Source organism: Mandrillus leucophaeus, unplaced genomic scaffold (assembly GCF_000951045.1).
Source record: "Mandrillus leucophaeus isolate KB7577 unplaced genomic scaffold, Mleu.le_1.0 Scaffold89, whole genome shotgun sequence".
NCBI classification, from domain to species: Eukaryota; Metazoa; Chordata; class Mammalia; order Primates; family Cercopithecidae; genus Mandrillus; species Mandrillus leucophaeus.
The window spans coordinates 5,952,261-5,966,568 of record NW_012109696.1 but is presented as its reverse complement, the minus strand read 5'-3'; the positions used below and the strand labels follow the sequence as shown (position 1 = coordinate 5,966,568).

The window sequence follows — 14,308 nt, the reverse complement described above, 5'->3', positions numbered from 1 at the left end:
AAACGTTCTATACTGTAGTGGGTTGAATAGCATCCCCTGCAAAATTCCTGTCTACATGAAACCTCGAAATGTGATCCTACTTGGAAGTAGAGTCTTTGTAGATGTAATTAAGAATTTCCAGATGAAATTATCCTGGATTAGGGTGGGCCCTAAAGCAACGATGGCTGTCTTTCTAAGAAGAGGAGAAGGCCTGACGAAGACAGAGCCAGAGGTTGGAGCCCTGTAGCCAGGGCCCAGAAAGGCCTGGGGCCACAGAAGCTAGAAGAGGCAGGAGGAATCCGCAGTCTTTGGAGGAAGCGCTGCCTGGCCCACACCTGGATGTTGGACATCTGGCCTCCAGAGCTGCGAGAGCAGACATTTCTTGTGTTACAGTTTGTAGTAAATGTTTATGGCAGTCACAAGCAACTAACGCACCACTTCATTCCTTTTTAAATCATCTTAGTCTCTAAAGAAGTATACTTGAAGTGTAATTAACAAAATAAATTCCCCCCCACTTTTTTTTTGTTTGTTTTTGGAGATAGTTTCATGCTGTCCCCCAGGCTGGAGTGCAATGGCATGATCATGGCTCACTGCAGCCTCAACCTCCCAGGCTCAGATGATCTTCCCAACTCAGCCTCCCAAGCAGCTAAGATCACAGACGTGCACCGCCATGCCCAGCTACTTTTGGTATTTTTGTAGAGACAGGGTTTCACCATGTTGCTCAGGCTGTTTCTGAACGCCTGGGCCTCCTGCCCAGCGATCCTCCTGCCTCAGCCTCCCAAAGTGCTAGGATTACAGGGAGGAGCCACTGTGCCTGGCCTTTCCCCTTTTCAATCTTAAATATGTCTTCATCTGGGATGAACAAGAGAGCTGTCTTTCTAAAGCCGATAGGCATGTAATGCACAATAATAAAATATTATACAATTTGTTTCTCACCCAGTCACTTACTCAACAAAAGCCAAAGAGAATTGCTATGTTTGGTATAATTAAAAAATAAATAATATATATCACAGTTTTTTCCAAAGTACTTTTATATGAAACTGGTTCATTGAGTTCTTAGGGCTTTACACTTTAAATTTAGGGAGAGCACATTATTTCAAGATTTAAATTTTGCAACAACACAAGTCAAAAATAATTTAAGTAATGAAGGGAAGGAGAGCATCATCCTGCCTGGGACTGCGTCCAGACAATCCAAGAGACATGTGCAGAGCCTGTGCACGTGTGCAAGGGGTGATGTGATGTGAACATACCAGTGTTGCTCCCGACAGGGAGGAAGGAGAGACTATGGCGTCTTCTCTAAATCTTCTTTTTATTTATCCTTTTTTTCGAGACCGAGTTTCGCTCTGTCCTACAGGCTAGAATGTGATGGTGTGATCTTGGCTCACTGCAACCTCCACTTTCCAGGTTCAAGCAATTCTCCCACCTCAGCCTCCTGAGTAGGTGGGATTACAGGCACCCACCACCATGCCCAGCTGATTTTTTATTTTTATTTTTATTTTTTTTTTATTTTTAGTAGAGACAGGGTTTCACCATGTTGGCTAGGCTAACCACAAGTGAACCCCCCGCCCTGGCCTCCTGAAGTGCTGGGATTACAGGCATGAGCCACTCCGCCTGGCCTAGTTATACTTTTTGACTTTTAAAAACGAGTAACAGGGCCAAGCACAGTGGCTCAAGCCTGTAATCCCAGCACTTTGGGAGGCTGAGACGGGCGGATCACGAGGTCGGGAGATCGTGACCATCCTGGCTAACACGATGAAACCCCGTCTCTACTAAAAAATACAAAAAACTAGCCGGGCAAGATGGCAGGCGCCTGTAGTCCCAGCTACTCCGGAGGCTGAGGCAGGAGAATGGCGTGAACCCAGAGGCGGAGCTTGTAGTGAGCAGAGATCACGCCACTGCACTCCAGCCTGGGCGACAGAGCGAGACTCCGTCTCAAAAAAAAAAAAAAAAAAAGAAAGAAAGAAATATATCTTGGCATGAGTTTCGAGATGGCTTGCAGCGAGCCACGCCATTTGCCCTAAGGCTACATGGTTACCATTTGTCGCAGGGCTGCATGGTTACCAGGAGCCTGTGTGACCACTGATTTCGCATCTGCCCGTCGCTGAACGTGTATTTCTAGAAAAATCCAGGGTGAAACTTGTCCCACACTCCAGTGCCAGAGGTGCTCAGGATTCTCTTGGGCAGGACCGTTCAGCCAAGTCCACAGAGCATAATGTGGGCTTGGCTTTAAAAGGAGTGAGCAAGGAGGAGACGGGCTTCCTCTCAGGAGCAGGCACGCAGGTGCAGGTCTGCCTTTGCTTGCCGAGTGCCCGGGGCAGGCCGGGCTGGTGGGAGATGCTGCAGACGCAAACACGGCTGGGAAGCAGGCTCTGCCTCCACGCAGCATGCTCACCTGTTCAGGCTGCAATAACAAAAATTCCGATGGCCTGACTTACAGACAGGAAACTTGTTTCTCACAGCTCTGGAGGCTGAAGTCCAGCATCAAGGCGCCGGCAGCTTCTATGTCTGGTGGGGCTTTGTGGCTCAGACAGGGCTCCTCCCCACACAGTGGACGGGCGACCTGGCTCTCTGGACTCCCTTTTCTCAGGCCCAAACCCCATCACAAGGCCCTGGCGCAGGACGGAGTCACCTCCCGAAGGCCCCATTCCAAAGCACTCCCACGGGGGATTAGGCTTCAACACAGGAGTTTTCGGTGACACAAACATTGAGACCACAGCACCCAGCTCTCTGGGTTCCCAGAACCCTGTGGGAGGGCTGGGTCGCGCCTGCCCCCTTTTAACCACGAGGCTTCCATGGAAGCTTCTTGCCGGAGGCTGGACACTGAGGGATGCACGGGATCAACACTCAGACCCGGGGGTCGCCCCAGCCCTCATTGCTTTCTCCGCATCCCTCTGGCCTCAGTCACACGGCTGCACGCTGCAGCGGCAAACACCAGGCTCCAGCACATCAACACACACAGGTGTGGCCCGCTCACACCAAGTCCACCAGGGGACCGACTGATTCCCGCCTGAATCCTTCGGCTCTTCCATCTCCCGACCACCTCCGCCATTGCTGGGGGAAGAAGGAATGCACCGCGTGGTGAGTGCTTCCGCCGCAAAGCAGCACATCACCTCTGCTCGGAGACCCTGCAGGTGACCCTCAGCCAGCCTCATAGGCCACAGCAGGTCTCACAGCCATGCCCACTCGCAGGGAGGCAGGGAAGCCCCAGCCCCCACCGGTCTGGCAGAGGAAGGAGACCGGGACCCCGGGAGCACCAGTCTCGCCTCCCACCCTCCTAGGTGAATGAGGGCCACGCTGCCCGGTGGGTGGTCCATCAGTTAGACCTGGTCGGTGAATAGCCACCTAGGCAGATACAGACATGACCGTGTCCACCTCCTTCCGGAAATGCAGAGACAGCTCCTATGCTCTTCTCTCCATCTGGGTGTCATTTACTTTTCCTTCGCTTGCACTGCTGTCCCCAGTTGATCCTACTCTAAAAGTCCCTCGAGAGAATAACCTAATAACATACACCTGAATAGCACTTCCAACTTCTCACAGTATTTTCAATCCATCCATCAGTTCATTGGCACCACACCTTCAGGAGACAGGACGTTGGCGAGACAGGGCTGGCATCTGGCAGGGCCCCGGCCCACCTGTAGGTCATGCGAGTGCAGGGACAGCTCCTGACAGGATGACCGTGCCGGCCCACGTGCCCACCCCTCCTCTGTCTGCAGTTGCCCTTCTCTGTGCCCATGAGGATCTGCTCAGCCCACCTTCAGGTGGCTTGGAAGTGTCTGGGATTTAAGTCCCCACATGGTGACCGTCAACCAAGAGTGATGAGCATCTGTGGATAAACGTCCCCCGGTCCTCATCCCCTGTGGGACACCAAGGCACATTCCGCCAGAGCTCAGGGGACACAGCAGGGTGGCACCTGGTGCCCCTCTTGTTCTGTGCCCTGGAAGCTCCTCTCCCTCCCTGATTCACGTCCCTACTCCCCATCTTGACTTCTGAGGTCACCTCCCAGTGGTGCGCCTGCATCCCAGCCCTCGTCATGAGGTGTGCCCAGTTAGGACAGGCGGCAGCAACCCTGGTTCATTGTTGGGGAAACGTATTACCCCCCAGGGAGTGCTTTGCAGCGTCTGGGGCACTTTTGGTTGGCCCTGCTTGTGTGTGGGGTGCTCCCGACATCTTGTGGTGGAGCCCAGGGACGCTGAACACCCGGCAGGGCCTAGGAGGGGCCCAGAGCACGACCCAGCCCCAGATGTCCACAGCACTGATGTCCAGGATCCCCGGCCTGGTTCTGCAGCACTCTTTTTTTAGTAACTTGTTCTGGACTGAAGCTTGGATAGGTAATTATCAGCCTTAGATTTCTACTCAAGCAAAATTAGCAGAATCCCACCTTTCCCTGTTGGATCAAGCGTGCCGTGAAATCCACGCCTTCTTTATTCCTTCCTGTTGGCTCCTGTGCCATGCTGCCTTGCTGGGTACGCGTCTGTGCAATCATCAAGAGGTCGCGACTGTGTATGCCCATGTTTCCATGGCACGTAAGCACGTCACACCCACCTGTAGGCATGCAGCCGGAGGTCAGGTCGCCCCCAGAGCACCGTGTGCTGCAAACACCCAGTTTTCACCCACGCAGGATGGCTTGGATGCCTCTTGCCCGTGCCCAGCCTCAGGCCCCTCCTCGCGTTGCCTCCCCTGCAACCAAAAGTTTCAGCGTGGCCATCATCCCCTGCAGGGAACCTCCTGCACCTCTGCCTTGGAGGGCCTGGCACGCCTCACGCACAGCACTCGCCAGCCTCCGTTTTACACGCTGCTGTGCAGAAAGGGTGTGAGGGCAGCAGCACCTCTTCTCCTCCTCATCCCAGGGCCCAGGCTAAGGGAGCTCGGGAAGCATCAGCAAGCCATGCTGGGGGCTGTCAGGACCCTGTGGTTCTCAAACCACATCACCCACCCCGTGAGAGATCAGAAACACGGAAAGCACACACTGGCTGAAGGTCGCAGTCCACTGAGGGTCACTACAGCGGCTCCGCTGACTCATCACACCCTCCCGCACCGACTGTTCAGGAGGTGTATGCAGACACGCGCATATATATGTGGACACACTCATGCATGCACACACACATGCCACATACACACATACACACATGCACGCACACGCACACGCTTGAGGAAAGTCCTCTCTCTTGCTGAACTATCCTCAGTCCCAGTGCATGACAGGTCTCCTAGTGGGAGGTCTCCTAGTGGGCTCTGGCTTCTGACATTTTCAGGGTCCTCCGTGACACACACTCTAGAGAGTGCATCAACTCCTCACTTAAGAACAGCTTGAGAAAGGGCTTCCCTTTCACTGCACAACATAAGCAGGCTCTTCGCACAGCTGGTTCCCTTGTCTTTCAAGTAATAATGCCCTCCACCTTCTTCAACTGGCCAGACACCTGTGGGCCGCAACACCCATGTCAAGCTGCTGGCAGAGGCCCTTCGTAGGGTCAATGGGCACAGCACAGAGTTCACAGCAACCCACACCGGCGTCTGCTCCCCTTCGAGAAGTGATGGGGGTGCTGGGGCTAAGCTTTGACCCTGATGTGGCCATGGTGCCCCCTCTGCTGCCCCACCAGGCCTTTCTGGGTGACCTTGCTGTGCCCCTGCTGCTGATGTGGGTGGGAGGGCGCTCCCCCAGGGCTAGGCTTCTTGCATGGTCTCCTGTCTCAAGAAACTGCTTTCTGGGAGAAGGGGAGGTGTCCCTGACTAGGAGGAAAGGAGCCGTGAGAAGGCCGTCCCCACATCTCAGCATCTGCTCTGGGTTGGACTGTGCCCCTTACCCCCAAATTCATGTTGACGACAGCACTCCCCCAAGGCATGGGGCTCACTCAACTCTGAATCCCGGTGTCCAGGGCTGGACCAGTCCACTCCATCCCTCCAATTCCTTGCCAGTTGTAGGTGTGGCCACCCTCTAGCAAGGGGAGCTCCTGGCCTCCCCCCGAATCTGGACTCACCCTAGGGACTTGCTGAACTGAAAAAGCGCAGCAGAAATGACATGCTGGAATTTCTGAGGCTGGGTCACAGGAAGCCTCGTAGCGTCTGCTTGGGTCTCTCAGGACACTCTCAGGAAGCTCACTCTGGGCAGCGCAAGCCACGCCGTGGGCACTGCCTGAGGAGGTGCCACGTGCAGTCTGAGGAGCACTGAGACCCAGACAGGAGTGCCAGTGCCATCTTAAGTGGGTCTTGCAGTTAATGCCACACATAACAGACAAACCCTTCAGCTGAGCCCATCCCAAACGCCCCACAAAATTGTGAGCAATGTAAAATGGCTGATTTAAGCCACTAAGCCTTGGCTTGTACAGCAACGGGCAACCAAAACACTGACCATTTCTTCCAAGAGGCTCTAAGCAGCCTCACGGAGACAGAGAAGTCCTGCCTGGCCTCACCCAGCACCATCCAATCCCTACCTGCATCCAGAGTTCAGGGAGGATGAATGAACTAAGCTATTCAGACGGTCTATTTTAATAGGAAAATGTTTTTAATTGGAACGTTTTAGAAATAAGATGATGCTATGTCTTCTATAGTTACTCATTTACACTGAAAAGTGATAGGTAACTTTTAAGACGTTTGCTTCCATTCTCCCCTGACTCCTTGATGTGATAATTCCTTCCATGAAATACAACCGTTCTCCCAAGTGACGCAATGATGAGTATGTGCATGACTCCGGAGGGAAAGGGTCTACATCTGTCTCTGCTTGTGCCTCGGGTTGGTTTTACAACAGACGTACCACCGGCCCCGCCTCTTCACCAGGTAACAGTCCCTGCAGCGCTTCTTAAGAACCACCTTGGATTTGAAACTCAGCGCGGGCAGCAGGCGGGGCAGGAGGCCGGGTGAGAGAAGTGAGCGTACTTCTGCCCCGGCTTTCACAGCCACGGGGGCTGCACCTCGAAGGGATCCCATCAGAAACGTGGAGAGGACTCGAGGCTTCACTGTGTGACGACTAAGATATAGCAGAGGGTTCACTATCTTCCTTATAAAAAGATTTGCCATGTTGTGGCGAATCTATGGGAGAGAGAAAAAAAGGTGTTATAGTTTCTCCTGCGATTCCACCTGCTCTTTAAGGCTTCCTTTTCCCTGTTTCACTGAGGCTTGGGAGGGCAGGGACTTTGGGGTCGGAGGGCATTCCAGTACCAGCTGCAGCCTCGACCTGAGCTTCAACACTGCCTTAATCAGCCAAGTGTGCCAGGAGAATAAGGGGCAGTGGACGGTGGCTTCCTTCCCTTCCTGCTTGCTGCAAGTGTAGGCGAGTGTGCAAAGCCCCGCGATGTTGAGGAGCGGCTCACTTGGCTGGGAGGGAGCTTAAACTTAGGCCTCATCCCTTTCCAAACAGTTACACCAGGTCAAGGGCGGTTCAACTTACGAGCTCCTCCCTCCAACTTTCCCCAGTCCCAGGGGCCCTCCTTCGGGCCAGCTTCGGGACAAACCCCAGGGACAGCGACCCCCTGGCCCCGGCCCTGGAAGGGCACGGAGCTCTGGGAGCCGGCCGCCCGCCCCTGCTTCCCCATGCGCCCCAGCCCCTAGGGTTCAGTGGCCCCGGCTGGGAGGAGCTGGGTCTGCAGGGCCCGGAGGACACCGCGGCACCGGGGCCGGCCCTGCGGGCTGGCCGTGGCGTAGCGTTCGGGAGCCGCCGGGTCCCCCGCCCTGGGTTCGCTGGGCACCCCCTCCCGTCGGCCCTGTCGGGGGCCCATGGTCGGACCCGCGCCCCCCACCCTGGCCCTCCGAGACCGCCAGGCCCCGGGCCACGCTCCTCTGACCGCGGCCCACTAGGAGAGACAGGCCCGAGGGTTTCAAGGTGGCCGGCCCCACCCTTTCGCAGCCCCAACCCTCAGGACACCCAGGACCACTGACCACAGAACACGGCGCCCGTACCTGGCCGCACGCTCTCACCTAGCGCCGTTCCCCGCGTCTGCGCACTGGCGCGCCGACGCCGCTGCCAGGAAGAAAGATGGCGGCAGTAGGGTCACGTGGCGTGTCCACATCCAGTGCGGGGCGCAGAGACGCAGCCGCGAGTGCGCAGGCGCTGGAGTCCGACGCATCACTCTCTGACTGCGCACTACCTGAGGGCCACCGAGATCGCCGCCTTGTGGGACTGGAGCGCTCTCGGGAAAATAAATGCAAAAACAGGAACGAAAATGGATATCCGGAACGAAAAGAAATTACAACCAATTAGACCTTAGAAAAAACTGCCAAATACCAATGTCAAAACAAACTGAGAAGGAGGACATGTTTTTAAGTGGACAGGAGAAATGTAAACAGGTTCCGGGAAACGAGTGGAGACGGGCAGTAGTTGCAGCTGGTTACGGCTATTTTTCCCAACATTATGAGAAACTTCAGACATACAGAAAAAAGGAAAGAATTTTACTGTGAACACCCATATACTTGCCACCTAGATTTTACACTTAGTTCGCTTATCCCTGCCTTTTCAGGTATCTACCCGTGACTCCATCCGCCTTCCTTTGTGTGTCCAGGTGAGTTGCAAACGTGGCTGCATCCACCCCGCGCTCCCTGCAGGCCCCAACGCTTCATCCCAGCTCCCGCTTTTCGCACCTGACCCGGCAAACACCGGCCAGGGCGCTAGAGTTTATCAGCTCCAGAACAAATCTCCCTCTGACCACCACGTTTGCTGGGACATCTTTCCATTTTCAGGAGGTTTTTACGTGCATTCTTGTTTCTCATCGCCTTTCCCCCTCTTCAGCCTCTCACCGGCGACTCATCCATCTCTACTGTTCTGTTCTTCGAGTCACCTGGTCCTCAGGCTCTGACCACAGCAAATAAAAGCTGGATGCTGGAGCGTTAAGCTGGGATTTATACCAAGTCAGCTCTAAGCAAAATGGGCCTTTTTAGAGGCTGTATTTGCATGCTGTAAAATCAATTGGTGTACTAGGCTCTGTGGCAGAAATCCCCCAAATATACTTTTCCTCCGCGGTTCCCCATAACCACACTCAGGAACGCTTGCCTTGAGGAGAATGCACTTCCAGTCTCTTCGGCTAAGCAGTCGACTCCTTCACCCAACATATATATATATATTTTTTGATATTTAACCGTCTCATGATTATCGGTTACCATAAAAATATAAACAATGTATTTTCAGTTTACATCCTCCCCTGCCTTTTCCCTTAAATAAGAACCACTGGGTACTCCTAAGCGCTGAAGATTGCGCACACCATTGCCTGCCTCATCAGGGCCCTAGCTCCAGCCTGCGGCTGCAACTGCGTGAGGCTGCACCTGCTGGCGCAACGGGACAGCGCCTGCGCACCCTCTGCCTCTGCCCGCGCGCTCCCCAGGGCGAAATAAGTCCCGGGGGTTTGGCGCCGCCAGAAGCCGTGCGCATGCGTCCGCGCTGAGGGAAGTTGCGCCGGGTCAAAGGTCAGCTGCTCAAAATGGCGGCGTCAGTGACCTTCTACCGGCTGCTGAGCCGGTGCGGCAAGGCGGCGCGGAGCCGGCCCCTGGGCGCCAGGTGTTTCGGGGTTCGGGTCTCGCCGACCGGGGAGAAGATCACACACACTGGCCAGGTAACGGCCGCTGAGTACAGGATGCCCCTTTCTCCGGCCGCTCCTTAGGCGGCTGGTGGCGGTGGGCTCGCCGGGCATCCGCGGCTCTGGTTCTGCGCCGCCAGCAGCGCAGGTCGTGGTAAGGTTGTGCTTCTATGAAGCTCACGCGCCGGGGAGGACGCTCACGGGTCGGGACGGTGGCGGCAGCCTGTAGCGGTGGGTCTTGTCCTTCCAGGGCCTACGGGCAGCACTTGCTGTGGACTGGCTGCCCATAGGCGATCTGTGGCCGCCTATTCTTTGGGTCAGAACGTTTAGAATTTGTGTAATATTCAATAATAAATTTTAGTAACCTGAGAAGTCGGTTGTAGTCCAAAGCACAAAAAAGTCGTAATCCAAAATGAAGAACAAAGGTCCCTGTGTATATTGGAATGTGCCCTAGTAGATTTAAGGGGGGGATGTTAAAGCTCTGACCATATGCGAAAGAAGGTTGGAGGCGGTTCTCCTCGGTCAGGATTTGTCCCTCCGCCTTAGCTTCACCTTCCCGGGCTATGTCTCTGTGCTGCTCTCTGATTCAGGTGATCACCCGTTTTCATCCCAGGTATCTTGCTAAAAATGCCCCTGATTACACCGAGTACTGTGCCCCTCACTTGTTTGACTTTTCATCAATGGCCTAAAAGTTAAGAAAAACACTTTCCTGTAATTTATGATTGATATGAAGTGACTTCTTTCAGAATTAGGCTGTAAAAGTCACACATGGCCTTTTTGTTTTTTTCCAGGTTTATGATGATAAAGACTACAGGAGAATTCGGTTTGTAGATCGTCAGAAAGAGGTGAGTGAAAGATCTATTGAAGAGGGGTAAGCTTTCATAAAACTTTTATGTAACCAACAAGAAATAATAATTAATATATAAGATTTAAATAAATTTTTCCCATATTGCAAGCACCCTAACAGTTCTGGATGGGGTTCTACCTTTCTTGTAATATTAATTGTGTGTATTTCTGACTTGTTTCCCTGTGAAACACATAACATTGTAACCGTAGTTCTGGTTTACATATAAATGGAAGTGACCTTTTTAAAAATTCTTGTGTCTTACTCTTCTGAGAGTCTCAGATTTAAGTAAATCATATCAACTTAAAAAAATTACTTTTTTAACCACCTGGAGGTGTGTTTTTTATAGTTTTCACCAAATAAATTAGTATGTGTTTTTTACAGGTACTTACACTGACAAGTTGAAAATGGCACATGAGTTTTTCTTCCCTTAGTGGGTCTGTTAGCTCTATACATTGTAAGGGAAGATCAGTTCAGATGCCTGTGAGTGACCACTGGAGAAAGAATGTTGAAATTAGAATCCTTCTGCCTAAATCAGCCTATTTTTTTTTTTTTACCTGACTCCTCTATCACTCATGTCTATGAGTTCCTGAATTCTTAATTAGGTCAGGCTTGCCTCCATGTTTCCTGAATTTGCTTCCTGAAGGAAGCGTCCTTCACAGCCACCTTATTCACTCTTTTTCCCACTTTGGTTAGCCTGGTGATTCTTCTTGTTAACACCTTAGCTATCCCTAAATCGTGTATTTTCCCTTCTCCCTCAATCTTGGTTATGTTATCCATTCCCAGTGTGTAGTTTTTCTACTTCTATTCCAGAGCTACAGGGCATTCCAGAAAAGCTTACATGATTATGAATTGACTATAAATTCACATTCTCAAAATTCAGCTGGTTCACTGTTGTGTGGTTTGATGGGTGGGTGTGGGTGTCAGAAAAGTTTGTTTTATAGTGGTTGATTATTTGGCAATGCCACTTAAGTGTTGGCTTGAGAAAGATCCTGAGGCCTGAGCCACATTCAGTGAAAGAGTGTGCCATGATTGATTAGTCATGTCTGCCAGGATCATGGTGGTGGAGAGGGGCTTGTGTCTGGTGGGTTTACCTCTCGGAGTAGAAGCCGTGTGGACTTGCAGTCTAACAATTGTGAGGTTCAGTCACAGCATGGGTTCAGTTTTCTCATTTGTGAAATGGAACCGTGTGAATATTTTTAAGTGAATCATAAGTCTCCGGTGAGATCACACGTCAGTTGTTGAGTAAGTGGTGGCATACGGTAAGTCCTCCTTCTCTCCATCCTCAGAAACGCTTTTCTGTTTATTCTTTGACTTGTTAGTGTATTTCCCAGTAGAAGTGTCTGTTCCATATGCCACTTTCTCCAATGCTGTAGCCCAGTGATTCACACAGAGGAGCTCATGCATTGGGAATGGGACATTTCTTCTGTGTGCAGGCTGTCTTGGGCATTCTTGTTAGGTATATGAACTTGACATTTGGAAGGTGGAAACTGATGGACGTTGAGAGGATTTGCAGGCCCTTTGGTTTCTTTTGGCAGTGATTGTGGAGAAGGGGAGGTTTCTCCTAGTGTGGAAGCGGTATGGTTTCTTTTGGTGGTGACCGTGGAGAAGGGGAGAAACCAGTGGATGTGGGGAGGGTTCGCAGGCCCTTTGGGTTCTTTTGGCAGTGACTGTGGGAAAGGAGGTTTCTCCAAGTGTGGATGTGGTGTCCGTTCTCAGGTTTCCTGGGCATCAGTGGGTGGTTGTTACTGAGGCAGTGGCTGGACTCTACATCCCTGCTTTGTGGGTGTCGTGGTGGGGTTGTGGGGACAAAGTAGGAGCCTCAGATTGAGCAGTTCCGGAGCAGATTGGTCCTGAAGCCCTTGGGCTTATTCATGCAATCTGGCCCCCAGCCCAGCTCCCTGTCTCAGCTCTTGCAGTGACATGGCAAGTATGTGGGTCCCTGTCACAAACGCCTCTCTGCTGAACATGGTTTGTGTAGCTTCTGGTTTCTGGTTGGTGTAGCACAGGGTAGTGGGAAACAGCTTAAAAAGAAACCAAACAGAGTCAGGATTGGTGAAGCCAGTAAGGGTGGGTATAGGAGAGTGTGGTGGTGTCTGTGGCCGGCAACTCACCCAGGCCGTTGTGGCTGTGATCTCAATGCTCCAGCCGGCCCAGCCTCTCCAGTGCCTTCCCCCGTTTAGCATCCTGAGTGTCCAGGGCACATCTTGGCATCACACCTTGGAGGTTCAAGGCGTGTTTATAACATGATGAGTGGGCATCCTGCCCGAGCTTTCCTTCTTTCAGCACGTATTTGGTGGTTAGTACTATTTTTAGTAGTAGTTGTTTCGCTTCTGAGAGACTTAATTTTTTGGAACACTTTTAGATTTACAGAAAAACTGAAGAAGGTAGAGTTTTCACAGCCCCCCCCTCAGTTTCTGCTGTTTACTGCCATCTCTCATTAGTGTGCTGCCTGTGTCACAGTTGATGAGCTGGTACTCATACATTATTACTAACTCAAGTCCACAGGTTCACTCTCAATGTATGTTCTAGGGTTTGGATAGATGTGTGCTGACATGTGTCCACTGTGATAGTGTTGTACAGAGTTCACTGCCCTAAAAATTCTCTGTACTCTGCCTGTTCATCCCTCCCTCTTCCCAACCCCTGGCAGCCCTGATCGTACTGTCCCTCTAGTTTTGTCAAGTAATACCTTAACAAATAAACTGGGCCAGGTACAGGAGGCTTATGTCTGTCATCCCAACACTTTGGGAGGCCCAGGTGGGCTGATCACTTGAGCCCAGGCATTCAAGACCAGCCTGGACAACATGGTGAAACCCTGCATCTACAAAAAATATAAAAATTATCCCAGCATGGTGGCACATGCCTGTAGTTCGAGCTACGTGGGAGGCTGAGGTGGGAGGGTCATTGAGTCTGGGTGGTTGAGGCTGCAGGGAGCCGAGAGCATGCCACTATACTGCAGCCTGGGCAACTGAGCAAGACCCTATCTTGAAAAAAACATAAATAAATAAACTGAATCTGAACTTCACCTGTAGAACAAGAATAGCAGGAGGCTATATAATTGAGCTGGTCTGTGTGAAAAAAAGTGGAAAGTATCTCTGTGTGGCTCCTGCCCAGCTTTGACCAGGGGTGCCTGTAAAGGAATCCGTGGCCCCCAGACCTGTGACCGGCCTTCCTGTGAGGAGACTCCTCCCGTGCTAAAGAATGTGCCGCGCACCCCCAGCCCTGAAGGAAGGACCAGAAGTCAGGCCTCACATGGTCCTGGAGTAGGTGGCACTCTGGGGCCACATGAGTCAGTTGGAGGGCTGGAATGCACTTGGAAGTGACTAGGTATTTCTCTACTGTTGATGAACATATTTTCATTGTTTTATAGTGGTACAAGTGAAATTAAAAGCAGATATGACTTGTCCTCTAATAGAAGGGATGATTGGGTGAGGTCTGCAGTGAGGTGTGGTAATAATAATAGCAATAGCAACAGTCTCATAGCCAGGTACTTGGTGATATCATTTGCTTATTTGGTCAGAAGCTGGGGCTGCCCTGCCTGGCTGCATCTGGATTCAGGCTCCTGCACTGATGGGCTCATGAGGGCTGTGTGCTTCAGTGACTTAACTCGCAGGCTCGTGAGCATTGAGTCCGTGTAGATGAGGAAAGGCTTGGAGCAGCGCCTGTCCCAGGAAGCCTCTAGTGTGTGCTCGCCCTACGCTGCTGCTGCCTTCGCCACCACCATGAGGGCTGGCTTCATTTATAGATTTTTTTTAAAATACTGAATTTAAACGTTAGCGTCTATACGCAAGGTCTTTTAGTTTTTGAAAAGAAGGAATTAGGCAGCAAAGCCAGAACATCAGGAGGCTGGGATCCCTTGAGTGCGGCTCCGTGCAGCCCCTCTCCACCTGTGTGTGTCAGGATCACGGCTCTGTGCAGCCCCCTCTCCACCTGTGTGTGTCAGGATCACGGCTCCATGCAGCCCCTCTCCACCTGTGTGTGTCAGGATCAC

General features: G+C 52.1%; 2 protein-coding genes across 6 annotated transcripts in view; one reads left to right on the top strand and one right to left on the bottom strand.

Moving 5' to 3' along the window:
- Positions 1 to 6,441: 6,441 nt before the first annotated feature.
- Positions 6,442 to 7,967, bottom strand: MRPL36 (mitochondrial ribosomal protein L36). 3 transcript variants are annotated; one of them, XM_011969405.1, is made up of 2 exons: positions 7,867 to 7,967; positions 6,442 to 6,999 (listed from the first exon to the last, which is right to left on the bottom strand). In XM_011969405.1, exon 2 carries the CDS (start codon positions 6,985 to 6,987, stop codon positions 6,676 to 6,678), a length of 312 nt encoding a protein of 103 aa, XP_011824795.1. In that variant the 5' UTR covers positions 6,988 to 6,999; positions 7,867 to 7,967; the 3' UTR covers positions 6,442 to 6,675. The 3 variants fall into 3 exon arrangements, with proteins under 3 accessions (XP_011824795.1, XP_011824798.1, XP_011824797.1); XM_011969408.1 differs by having other exon boundaries at positions 7,846 to 7,879; XM_011969407.1 differs by having other exon boundaries at positions 7,854 to 7,878.
- Positions 7,968 to 9,347: 1,380 nt separating this feature from the next.
- The window catches only part of NDUFS6 (NADH dehydrogenase (ubiquinone) Fe-S protein 6, 13kDa (NADH-coenzyme Q reductase)), a 35,740-nt gene continuing 30,779 nt past the window's right edge, over positions 9,348 to 14,308 (top strand). For all 3 annotated transcript variants that reach the window (XR_001004816.1, XM_011969404.1, XM_011969403.1), the window contains exons 1-2: positions 9,348 to 9,509; positions 10,265 to 10,318. Coding sequence is in view for 2 of the 3 variants with exons in the window: in XM_011969404.1 (XP_011824794.1) it covers positions 9,378 to 9,509; positions 10,265 to 10,318 (186 nt within the window). In the remaining variant the exon portion in view is untranslated. The remainder of the gene's footprint in view (positions 9,510 to 10,264; positions 10,319 to 14,308) is intronic.